This window comes from Tenrec ecaudatus, chromosome X, assembly GCF_050624435.1.
Source record: "Tenrec ecaudatus isolate mTenEca1 chromosome X, mTenEca1.hap1, whole genome shotgun sequence".
NCBI lineage: Eukaryota > Metazoa > Chordata > Mammalia > Afrosoricida > Tenrecidae > Tenrec > Tenrec ecaudatus.
This window is the reverse complement of record NC_134548.1, coordinates 104,986,588-104,998,914: the sequence shown is the minus strand read 5'-3', so window position 1 is coordinate 104,998,914 and position 12,327 is coordinate 104,986,588. Positions and strand designations below refer to the sequence as shown.

The 12,327-nt window shown below is 40.9% G+C and overlaps 1 protein-coding gene across 1 annotated transcript; it reads left to right on the top strand.

Annotated features, from left to right (window-relative positions):
* Positions 1 to 143: 143 nt before the first annotated feature.
* LOC142433606 (nuclear pore complex protein Nup50-like) lies at positions 144 to 1,091 on the top strand. Its single transcript, XM_075538420.1, has one exon. The coding sequence runs from the start codon at positions 144 to 146 to the stop codon at positions 1,089 to 1,091; it is 948 nt and encodes a 315-aa protein (XP_075394535.1).
* Positions 1,092 to 12,327: the final 11,236 nt, after the last annotated feature.

Genomic DNA, 12,327 nt, shown 5'->3' with positions numbered 1-12,327 from the left:
AGCGTAAAGAGGGCTGTTGTCCCAGGATTCTCAGCGGGAGACCCCGAGCCAGCCGCCTGAGAGCCGACCAGACCCTGCGCAGGAACCCCAGGCCCGTCCTGCCCAGGGCCCAGCAGGTACAGAAGCCGACAAGGTTCAGAAAAATGGCCGAACGAATCCTTGATAAGGAGCTGACAGGTAAGAACCGGGATCCAGAAGACGAAACAGAAGTGGTGGCAAAGTTCTCAGTGGCCGGTGAGGAAGTCTTGAAGAAGAAAGGCACGCAAAGGGCAAAATGTGGCCTGGGTGGGTGGGAATCTGATAGTGCAGCTCTGGGCCGCCCTCGTGGAGGAGGAGATGGTGCTGACTTGGGAAAGCTCTCGGGCATGGAGACACTTGGCCTGTCCCAGGGAAGCAGCGTGGCCAGCGCCGCTGTCGTCACCAGCACAAAGGCGCCAGCAGAGATGGAGTCCGGCTTGGAGGCTGTGCCCGCCAACGACCCCCCCTCCTTGGTGGAGGCCAAGCTGCCCCACCCCGAGGGCCGCAGCCCTGGCCCACAGCTCTCGGCCAGCGCCTCCGCCCACGTCGCCGGCCCGGGACACACTTACTTCGACTATTTAGCAGCCCTGAACTACGACGTCCGAGACTGGATCATCAAGCAGGTGAACCTCAACCCGTGCTGCCAGCTGACGCCCATTTTCAGAGACTATGAGAAGCACCTTGTGGGCCTGCGGCAGTACTACGGCGCCGCCGCCGGGGAGGGCAGTGGGCCCGCAGCGCGGGGGGGCGCGCCTGCGGAGTTAGGGCGGGAGGCACCCTTCCCGCCTCCTGGCAGGCCGTCGGCGGCTCCGTCGGCGCCAGCGGCCAAGGCGGAGCCCGAGGCTAAGGCCGGCCCAGGCCCAGGAGCCACCAACGCCTCCGTCAACGTCGTCGGCAGGAGAGTCGATAGCGCCGTCTGGGGCTCGCTGAGCTTGGGGGCCCTGACCGGGGACCCCTTCGAAAACCGCAACTTGTTTGGCGAAGATGCTGCCAGGAGCACGCCCGGGGACTCGCCCTCAGTCACCAAGGTTCCCAAGAGCCAGGCACGAGGGCAGGCGCCACAGAGACAGTGAGCAGCCCTCTAAAGTCGTAGTTACGGTAGTCAAGGAAGACGAGGCCCTGTAGTCTAAAAAGTCCAAGCTGTATGACAAGGACACTGAGTTTAAAGAGAAGCCTGTAGACACGTTGCACCTAACCCACTGCAAACCCCCAGACCCACTTCTCGCGCGGGCGGCCACATACTAGTCAACATACTGCTGAAGGTCCTGGTCTCGCCCAGTAGGCCCTGTTTCTGGACCGGCTAGAACAACGTCCTGGGTTCCAGACCCGAATGCGGACTCAAAGCAGGCCACGGTCCTCGGGACCATGTTAATCCCGGTCAAAACCAGCGAGGAAAGATTTTGCTGGAAAGAAAGGGTGCCTGAGTCTGCCAGCAATGGGTGCCACGCCTCACCACCGCGCCCCCCCCCCCACCGAACATTCACTTTTTGGCTTTGACTATCTAAGAACTTAGAAATAACATTAAAAATCTGTGAGAAATATGAGTATGGCTAATAAAATCTTTGAATATTAAATGTAAAAAAAGTGAAATGGTATGGTAAGTGTAAAGTATTTTCTTAGGTATTTTGATAAGGTATTTTAGTACACTTGGTTTGGTATTTGGTTTCACAAGTTGTAATTGCAGTTAATAGTTTGCTGAATTTGAATGTGTTCAAAATTAAAGTTTAATTTCTATTATAATGTTTACTCTTATTTGAATTGCTTTTCATTATTAAACTTGTTTTGTTATTAAGCTGCAATATTTTATCATTGATTACTGCAACAGACCAATATGTAGGTATATGTTTTTTTTCTCATTGGAAAGAAATCCTTTCTTACAACTAAGAATATTAATAATTCATTATTTTTTATAATGTTCTATTTCATGTTTTATATTTTCTTGGCAAGATAACATACAAACCTCAAATAAATGGAATATAGTAAAGAAATATTTCACTATGTATTTCCCTCATGACCATTAAATTCACTTCATTAGCATTACTGAAAATAATTCTCTAGAGGAGGACAATGGTAAAAATGATCCTTTTAAGGTGTCAAATATGGTAGGTATGCAGCTCTTTGGTATGGAACAATTTGATTACTGCAAACTCTTTGGAAGGGAGGAAAGCCAGGGACCTCAAACGAAGGTGCTTTTGCCCCTCTCCAGGGGACATGACGATGCCTGGAGATGCTGTGGTTGTCACACCGAGTGGACAGCTGCAATGGGCATCCTGTTGATACAGGTCGGGGAGCCAGCTACATATCCTCCAGTGCAAAGGCTAGTCTCCTTCCGGAAGACATTGTTTAGCCTAAAATATCAAGTGTTGAAAATGAGACATTGGTGGCCAAATGAATGAGTTCCACATATAAACAATCACTCATGACCCAATACATTAATAGTATAATTTCCAGATACATAATGCTTGAGAAAACCCTGTAGATACCAAAACATTTTACTATTATGACATCCTACCCACTTGACCATTGCTTATATGCTTATCTAATGGACAGCAAATTTCATTTTTGCAATGATTACCTTTTTCAGGAAGGGTTAGCAAAAGAAAACGCCATTTGATTGTCTTGATCTCAAATCTAAATACAAAGGTCCAAAAGTTAAATGTAGAACAGTGGAAGTTTCTTCTTTTTTTACTGTTATTATCCATTCTGATTCATAGTGGGCTTCCAAGGGAGTCAATCTCTACTGGAGCAGAAAGCCGCATCTTTCTCCTGTGGATCAACAGTGTTTTTGAACCTCTGACCTTGAGGTTACCACTTCACCCCATAAACCACTATGCTACCAGGGCTCCTAAGTGAAGGACTCTTCAATTAATATTATATTTGCACAAATGACCCAGAACCCAACTCAATTCTAGTGACAATCTGAATCCAGAGGTAGGGAATTTTTAACAACACCAAAAAGCAGTAATTTGGATTCCAAAGATGTAGATGACATGTAAAATTTGTAGTATTGAGTAGATAGATAATACTGTCCCATCTGTTATCCAAAACATTTTGCATCTGTGGAAAAAGAAAATGTGTATCTTTGATGAGGTCCTACAGAGAGGGAGTTGGTCCTGTCAACAGGGATGAGGTTTACTGATGGAAGGGGCAGTGTAAAAGAATGAAGAAGGAATGGTCAAGTTGGGCTGGGAGGACATAGGTGCATGTCTTTTGAAGGTAGGGAAAGGAGGGCTGACTGCCAGGTGGCAGGAGGAAAGGATGAGGATGCTCTTGGGAAGAAAGGGGAGGGTCTTTAGTGGTGGGCAGCAGGTGGGCAGAAATGACCTAGGACATCTGGGGGTCTTACAGGAACCCAGGCCATATTCCATAGAGAATCGGGGCACTGAATTCTGCACCTTTGGGGCACATGACATGCTCCAGGAGCTACATCGGTGAGACCCCTTACAGTTCACTCACCACAATGAGTGAACTGGATGCTACCTCAGACGTACTTATAACCTGACGACTTAAGCCAGAAAGCACATGGTGTCTGAGGAAGCAGAAGACAGCTGTACCAAGAACCATGTAGTGTTGGTTGGTGGAAAAGCAAGATCTTGCTACATCAACACCCAGTATGCTGTATTAAGAGATGTATTTTTCTGGTATCACTTGGATGGCCATTCTGTCATATTTTGCTTATGTTTGTGTATATTAGGGTGTATCTCAGAGGTGTGCCACAACTGGGGATCACCCTCTTGAAGCTGTGTTGTTTCACATTTTCTCGGTAAATGAACCCAAGGGATGGGAAAAAAAAACATAACAGGGTTTGGGGCAAGAGGTGATATACAGGGGTGGGAGAGATAAGAAGGAAATGACATCAAACCCAGGAAGGAAAGGTATGTTTGGAGACTGATTATGGAAGCAATTGTACAATTATATTTGACATGTTTGAACTATGGGATGATATGACATGTATAATAATTCCCAAGCAAGCTACAGCAAGATAAAACAAACAAACAAAAAAAAAACAGACCCCGGAATGAGTTCTGGGCTCCCAGTAAATCCTAGCTCCAATTTAAGAACAATTAGTTTTTGCATCATGACCCTGCTACATACTCACCTTCATGAAATGATCACTGAAGATAAGGGTGCTACAGTGAAATGTGGTGAAGAAAGTAGATGGTGCCCAGCTATCAATCAGAATAGGGCCTGGGGCCTTAAAGCAGCGGTTCTCAACCTGTGTGTCGAGACCCCTTTGGGGGTTGAATGACCCTTTCATATTTCCGGTGGTCTTAGGAACCTAGAACCTGCTCCTCTATCTGTCTCCAGGAAAGTCCACCCACATGCAAACATACCCACATACAAGTACCAAGTACCCGGCGTGAATACTGTTACCCATGCTACACCATGCATCAAAGCAAAGTTTCATTTATTTGTAATTAGAAATACATATTTCACAATGTATTATTATATATTATTTTTGTGATAAAACACGAGGCTTTAATTATGTTCAATTTGGAACAATGAAAATATATCCTGCATATCAGATATTTACATCACAATTCATAACAGTAGCAAAATTACAGTTATGAAGTAGCAACAAAAATAATTTTATAGTTGGGGCTCACCACAACATGAGGAACTGTATTAAAAGGTCGTGGCATTACGAAAGTTGAGAGCGATGACCTTAAAGGTTTGTATTCAAACCAGCAGCGATCTAAGTGAGAAGCCAACTAAGTCCACACAGAAGAGGCACAGCAGCTTGTGAGATTAAAAGATGACGACTTCAAAATTCAAATATGGTGAAGAGAAAAGTATCAGGGCTAGGATTATGAAACACCCAATTTGTGGAGGACAGTAGGAGCCCAAATCCCATCTGCAGAGTATTTAGTCAGGCTGAGCTACTGGCAGGCTCACTCGAGTCACAGGCAGAGACCATTGTAATCTTGATTATGCTGAATCAACCTTGATACTTGGCCAGCTGACCACCCTATAGACAAGACTTGAACATGTTCTGGGTGCAAGTATCTCTTACTGGTTCCAGGACAGAATTTTCTTCGCTGGCTTTATGAATGCTGATGAGGGTCTTCTCCCTCTCATGCATTGTTTCCATTTTTGTCTTTATGCTAATAAGATCTTATCCTTACCACCTTAGTGTGATTTGCTTTTCATTTTTGTCTGTGGACTTTCTGAGCTGTGAATCACAGGAGGAGTGGATATATAATGATATAATTGATAGAAGGTATTATAGGGGATGCAGGTGTGGAGGGTGGGCGATAGGGAGGGAAAGGGGATTTGGGGGGTAGATGATGAGGGCGGGAGGTGGGCCGGAGGACTAGAACTGATTGTGATTGCACAATTCATATTGAAGGCAATTTAACCATGGGGGACTGGGAATGCTTTAAAACAGATGGGGTGGTGATTGTACCATTCCCTATGATACGATGATTGAACTACTCAATTGTATGATATGTAAATTATGTGCCAAAAGAACTGTTGGGGGGAGGACGAGAAAAGGAATACACAGGTAAAAAGATAAAAGCTGTATCTTTTAATTAATTGAATAAAGAATTGACTATATTAAATGAAATTACCTTGCTCTAGGTCTAGAATCAGGTCTGCAATGATGGGCTCACACATACAATAATTATGAGGAGGCCCCAGGATCAGACAATATTTAGCTCTTTTGTACATAGAGTCACTATGAGTCTGAACTAACTGGGAGCACCTAACAATGAAAATGATTAGGTATTTTATGGCCTTGATAAACTCTCTTAGGAGCCAGTAGTGAAAGCCATTATATTTTCATTTTAATTACAATGAATTGCTCATTAAATGAAAAAGTCTCCAATATCCAGGAGTCTTTACATAGCAGTTTTCTTTCTGTCAGGGACCAATTTATAGAAAATCCTATATTATACCTTTCCAAGTCCATTTTATTAGCATATTATCAGTGCAGGTTATTCAGTCAGTCAGCCGTACTTCTTCAATAGATAAAATGACATCATTTCTCCTGTTGTGGATGCTATATGGCTTCCTATTTTGGTGCAGATAAAAGCAGTTGTGTTTAAAATGATCATGAAGTTGTATTTCCATCTTGTGACTAAATTAATGTTATGAGTTCAGATTCTTGATCTTATATGGGACTTTCTAACAAAGATAGTTTGGAATAAGTTGAATATGAAGACATAAAATACAGTTACCAAAAATTGAATGAGAATTTAAAGGGAAAAAAAGTTGGATTCATGAATAATCTGAGCCTAGGCTGCCAAGTATTTTATTACTTCTTACGAGGCCAAATTATATTTACAATAATGACTCTGCTTCGTGTGTTTCAGTTGAACTTATTTTTATATGAATTTCTAATTTTCAGTAAGATGGCCCTGAATAATTTGTTCCTATGAATTTGATCAACTCTTTTCTGCTCTAGGACCTAGTTTACAGAAAGCATACTATGGACAAACTGCTAAAAGACATTGAACAACACATGGGATGAAATGTGGCTTGTCTCTAGGAACAAAGATATTAAAATAATCATTCTATAGAGATGAAATCTATTCCTCATATATTATGTTTGTGTATACAGCATATACCACTATTCTAGGTGAAATGGGAGGCTGATTGATTTATACTTCAACTTCACTTACTGTGTGATAGCAGCTATCTTAATTTGCAAACCATTAGAGATACCATCATTAACTGCTGGACGAGCTTGAGTTACAATTTCAGAATTGATTAGAACAACGTGACACTGAGTAAAAATATAGAACAGACAATAAACACTGAAATACTAAAGATTTGTTTTACACTTTCTTCCATGTTACTCTGAACCCTAAGAGTTGGATTGAATTATGGACTGAATTGTGCTCCTCCCACCCCCTCAAATATGTGTTGTAAGTCCTAGCTATGAAGAAGCTTCATAACGTTCATGGGAATGGAATCTTTCCATTAAATTTGGAAGTCCCTCCAGTAGTTTACTTGGGGATATAATCTGCCACCTGGAAATAGGGCTTTTATCATGTTAATGAGGCCATACCACCTTAAGTTGTTTTTTAGGTCAATCATTTTTGAGATACAAAAGAAGCTGCTTAGGACCAGAAGCAAGAACACACAGATAAGGAAATACAGATGTTATATGGACATCTATGTGGGTGGGTCTTCTATGCCGAACAATGGGGAGAATGGGGTCCATCACCATTGTTGAAGTGATGGGACTGACGTTGCCAAGGGCCAGAAGAATGGATTCACCTAGTACCTAGGGATCAGAGTCATCACTCTACTGGACCAAGAGAATGGGGTCACTCAAAGCCAAGGGGTTGAGGATTCCATCCAAGTGGACTCCCCATGGAAAGCTGGACCTCAGCCCAAAGTCAAAAAGCCTCTACCCAGAATCTAGAAAGTGTTTAACTCCCAGAGTGTGGACAGTAGGGCCATTGTTCAGAAAGTCTCAGAAAATATATGATTATTTTCAGATTTTAAGAGCTAAGGTACTTTTTCTGCTGAGACTGGGAATTTCTTGATATCTGTGAAACTCTTCTTTCCCTCCAATTTACCTCCTTTGTAATAGGAATGTTTACTCTGTGTTTTTTTCTCCCATTTGTACTTTTAAAACTGGTAATTTTAATTCAAGTCTTCCCAAGACTACCGATAAAGAGGAATCTTGATCTATAATAGAACACAGCAACCATTATTGGTATGGATGATCCAGAGGATGAGATTTCAGATATAGAGTTGACACTGGGATGGGATAAAATTTAGGCATGAGGTGAAAGGAGCCCTGGTAGTATAGTGGGTTATGTGTTGAGCTGCAAACCCCAAAGTCAGCAGTTCAGAACCACCAGTCACCTCTGCTGGAGAAAGATGAGGCTTTCAGATCCCATAAGTATTTACAGTCTTGGGAATCCACAGGGGTAGTTATGATTTGATGTATAGGGTTGCTATGCGTCAGAATCTACTGAATGGCAGTGAGTCATGAAGTGAACATGTTCTGCATGTGTGAAGAACATTCAGTTGGTTGGGCCAAATAGGGAAACATTATGGATTAATTATGTCCCTCAGAGTATGTGTTGTAAATCTTAACCCCTTTACCAGTGGATGTCATTCAATTTAGAAATAGAGGTTTCTTTGTTATTTTAGTGAGGCCATACCAGTATAGGGGTGCCTTAAAACAATCACGTTTGAGCTTAAAAAAAGGAGCAGATTAGACATAGAAGCTAGCAAGCACAAGTGAGGAAATGTAGATGCTTTGAAGAGATCTCCAAAGAAGGTCAAAAAAGAAACTGAGACAAAGATAAAACTGAGGTTCTACCAAGAATGAATAGAGAATTTCCCTAAAACCCGTGCCATGAACCTAGACGCCTAGTTTGATGCCAAAGCAGTGGTTCTCAAACCTTCCTAATGCTGTGACCCTTTAATACAGTTCCTCATGCTGTGGTCATCCCCCAACCATAAATTATTTTCATTGCTACTTCATAATTGTACTTTGCTACTGTTATGAATCAGGTGACCCCTGTGAAATGATCGTTTGATCCCTAAAGTGGTTGCGACTCACAGGTTGAGAACCGCTGTGCTAGAAGCTATGCCACGGTATTTCAAATACCAACAGAATCATCCATGGTAACCAGGTTTCATAGAGTTCCTAGAATAAGAACAAACTAGGGGATTATGCCACAGAAGAATTTATGAATACCATGGAGTATTATTTGATAAAATGCCAGAAGATGAGACTCTCAGGTTGCAAGGTCTTAAAAATACAACTAGGAAAGACATGTATCCTCAAAGTAGGTTGGATTTTAATGATGAGGAGGAACAAAGTTTTCCGGCTTTCCTTTGCTGATGGGTCATGACTCCAAATGAGAAAAAAAAGAAAAGAAAACAGCTGTAAACATCCATTAATAATTAGAGCTTGAAATATATGGAGTATGAATTCAGTATAGGAAAACTAGAAGTCATCAAAAATGTAATGAAACACATAAAGATCAATATTCAAAGCTCTTTAACAAAGCTGAAATGATCACACATGATATTGCCCATTCTGATTCAGATGATCATGTAGCTTTCCATGCCACGGATGAAAATTCAAGAGGAATGCAATAACATCAACAAAAAGAAAATTTCAAGACCAATCTTGAAGTACAATGCTGTCTGTGATAGGATAATAACTATATGTCTACAAGGAAAACTAGATAATACCATTATTATTCAAATTTACACACCATCCACTGAGCCAGTGATGAAGAAATTGAACAATTCTGCCATTTTTCACTCTGAAATTGATCAAAGATGAAATCAAGCTGCATATATGAAGTTGCATCAGGCCTCAGTGAACTACTGGGGCCTTATCCATTTTCCTTGCCTTGATGGTTGGGTTTTTGATGAATTAATTTGCCTTTGCTGTTTCCATTTAGAAGCTAGAGATTAATGTAATTATTACTGGAATGATTTAAGTAAAAGGGAATTAAATAGATTTATGGTGAAGACTGGGTTGAGAATTACTAAGATTTTTATGATTTTAGTATGATTTGTGTTAGCTTCCATAGCATAAAGGAAGTGAAAGAAATGAAGAGTTTTTGATTTGAGGTCAGAAAATATAAATGCTTATTAAGGAGTAACTAGATTGAAGCTTTTGAGTCATAGGAAAAGGCCATATAAATCATTGCATTGTGCTGTCGCCATTAGAAGCATTAGAAGCACAATGACCACCAATCATCAAAGCAGAGCACAGCAGAAGGAAGAGGACATGATGTTTATTAGAAAATTCCTCATAAACAACCTATAAATATTCCTTTCCCCAACCTCTCCCCTTTCATTCAATTCTATGAAAACCTCCTCATTTCTTTAATCAGGGAAGCAATTAGAAGCGATCCTTGGCGGCCTCCTTTGCATTACGGACATTGCAAGTAAAACTGCCTTTCTCCTTTTCACCAGTTTATATCAGAATATTTTGGCTTAGTTTTAGTGGCAGGCAGAGACCCAGTCTTTTGTGGTAACATTGATAATAACTGATAAGAGTAAGGATCAATAGTTAGAAATATGGAAGAATGATGAAGTAAATGAGCTGAACAGAAAATTTTGAAAGGCAACTTGACAAGCTGGATTGAAGAACTTGGCATCAGGATTACAGAACCATGATATATGGAGAAATATTCGCAGTTGTCGAGGATTCCATTTTATTTGTATTCAAACAATCAATGTTCATGGAAACAGCAGTCATGAAATCAGACCACATATTGCACTGAGTACATTTGTTGTATAAAACCTATGAAAAGTTAAAGAGAAAAGATGTCATGTTAAAGACTAAGGTGGGCATAACCCAAGTCACGCTCTTTTCAATTATTTCATATGCATGTGAAACTGGACAATGAATAGAAAAGGCTCAAGGAGAATTGATGCATTTGATTTCATAACAAACAAACTTATCCTACTTTTAATAAAGCCAGAATTCACTTTAGAAGTGAAAAATGCAGAGACTTTTATCTCACATGCTTTGGACATGTTATCAGGAGAAACCAATCCCTGGAACAGAACATCTTGCTTTATGAAGTCAAATATCATCAAAAACAAGGAAGACTCTGTGGTAGTTTCATAATCTTGTGTCAATTTGAGGATTAAGAAAGAGTGTAGGGGTGGAGTCTAGCCTGTCAATCAGGATATAACCAAATGAGGCCTCTGTATGGGGATGGCCTTCTCCTGAGGATTCTGGGAACTCCTGTACTTCTTCCTTGGAGGCAGGGAGACACTGTTTCTCTGCTCACTCCCTGGGAAATGTTGCAGCGGCAAGACACATGGAACTATACTACAGCCCTGGGAGCTGGAGAAGCCATGTGGACCCCCCTGCCAGGACTAAGATGCTTCCAATGCCACTGGATCGACATAAATTCCCACCCACTGGCCTATGATCTTCCCGCATTTGCCATCATTGAATGTTTCGTGAGTCTGAAGAAGATTTTATAGATTGGTACCAGACATATGGGCTAAAACCGGATATATGGAATTGATAGGGACTGCTCTGGGATGTTTTCTCAATATTCAGTTGCTCTTGCAGATAAAGCTCTTTCTTATACACATATGAATGTCTATGGATTTGTTTTTCTAGTCTACCAAGACTAACACAGACTCTCAGTGAGAAGGATTGACACAGTGTCTGTAACAATGGGCTCAAGTATAACAATTGTGAGGATGGAGCAGGAATGTGAAGTGTTTCATTCTGTTGCACATAGAATCATAATGCATTGGAGTCAATTTGACCTGACCTAAGAATGAAAATTATTGAGAAAATCAGTTTATTAAAGCCACCTACTTGTGGTATTTCTGTTATAGCAGCACTAAGCAAGATAGTTCGCATCTTGGCATTTACAGGTTTTTTACACCCTTTCACTTTGATAGCTTCACCCAAAATTTGCCTGAGTAGATATTTTGAATTCTTTGTCCAAAAATCTAGACTAATAATACTGAGCATTGAACTAGTGTTCAGTTCATTTTATAAAACGCTGTGCTAGAGCAAGTTTAGCTATGACATTATTTTATTTTCTATTCTTGTACAGCACAGTTTGATTTAGAATGCTTTCTACATCTTGTACCTATGCTACATGAATCTCATGACCTCCAAACAGGAACAAAGAAACATACAGGGAGTGCACAAGTTCTTTACTGATTGAGCCCAGAAACGTCACACATCCTGGCAACTGCCTGTCCATTAGCTAAAATTAATCTCAATGAACCCTCCTAACTGTAAAGGAAACTAGGAAATTGTAGGGACTTACATACATGTTTATTGAATATGATCTGTCACAGTCATTTTGCTCAGTTTACTCATAATCATTTTGCCATCACTAGGTCCAAGAGCATGGATAAACATCCATTGCCTCATTCACCAATATTTTAAAAAAACACACCTGATGGTAGTGAGTGAAGTTTGTTTTCAATTGAATCAATTGGGCTTACTGAGATAATTGATCCAGTTTAATTTTAATGTATACAATATATGAATCGCTTGAAGTATGACTCAAAAATGCCTTGACTCAAATCCAGAAATCTAGCACACCTTGCCTGCTGATATGCTGCAACCATTTTGAAATTGGCTAAGGGTATATTAATCCTTAGACTGTCATGAATGCCTGCAGGCTGCCTTCAATAACATTGATTTGGCTGTCAAGTTGGGGTAAAATGTCAACATCTCATGCTACCCAATTAAGGCTTTAGAGACACACTTCTTACAGAAAAACAAAAGGTCTGTCTCTTGCTTTGTCTCTCATAACTCAATGTATGCAGTTTCAACATCACATTATAGAGATACAAATAACTGTGGAACATGACATGGTTGGGACACAG

What these genes read in the sequence shown, in the direction of transcription:
- LOC142433606 (XM_075538420.1), top strand. Translation starts at nt 144, where the DNA reads ATGGCCGAACGAATCCTTGATAAGGAGCTGACAGGTAAGAACCGGGAT.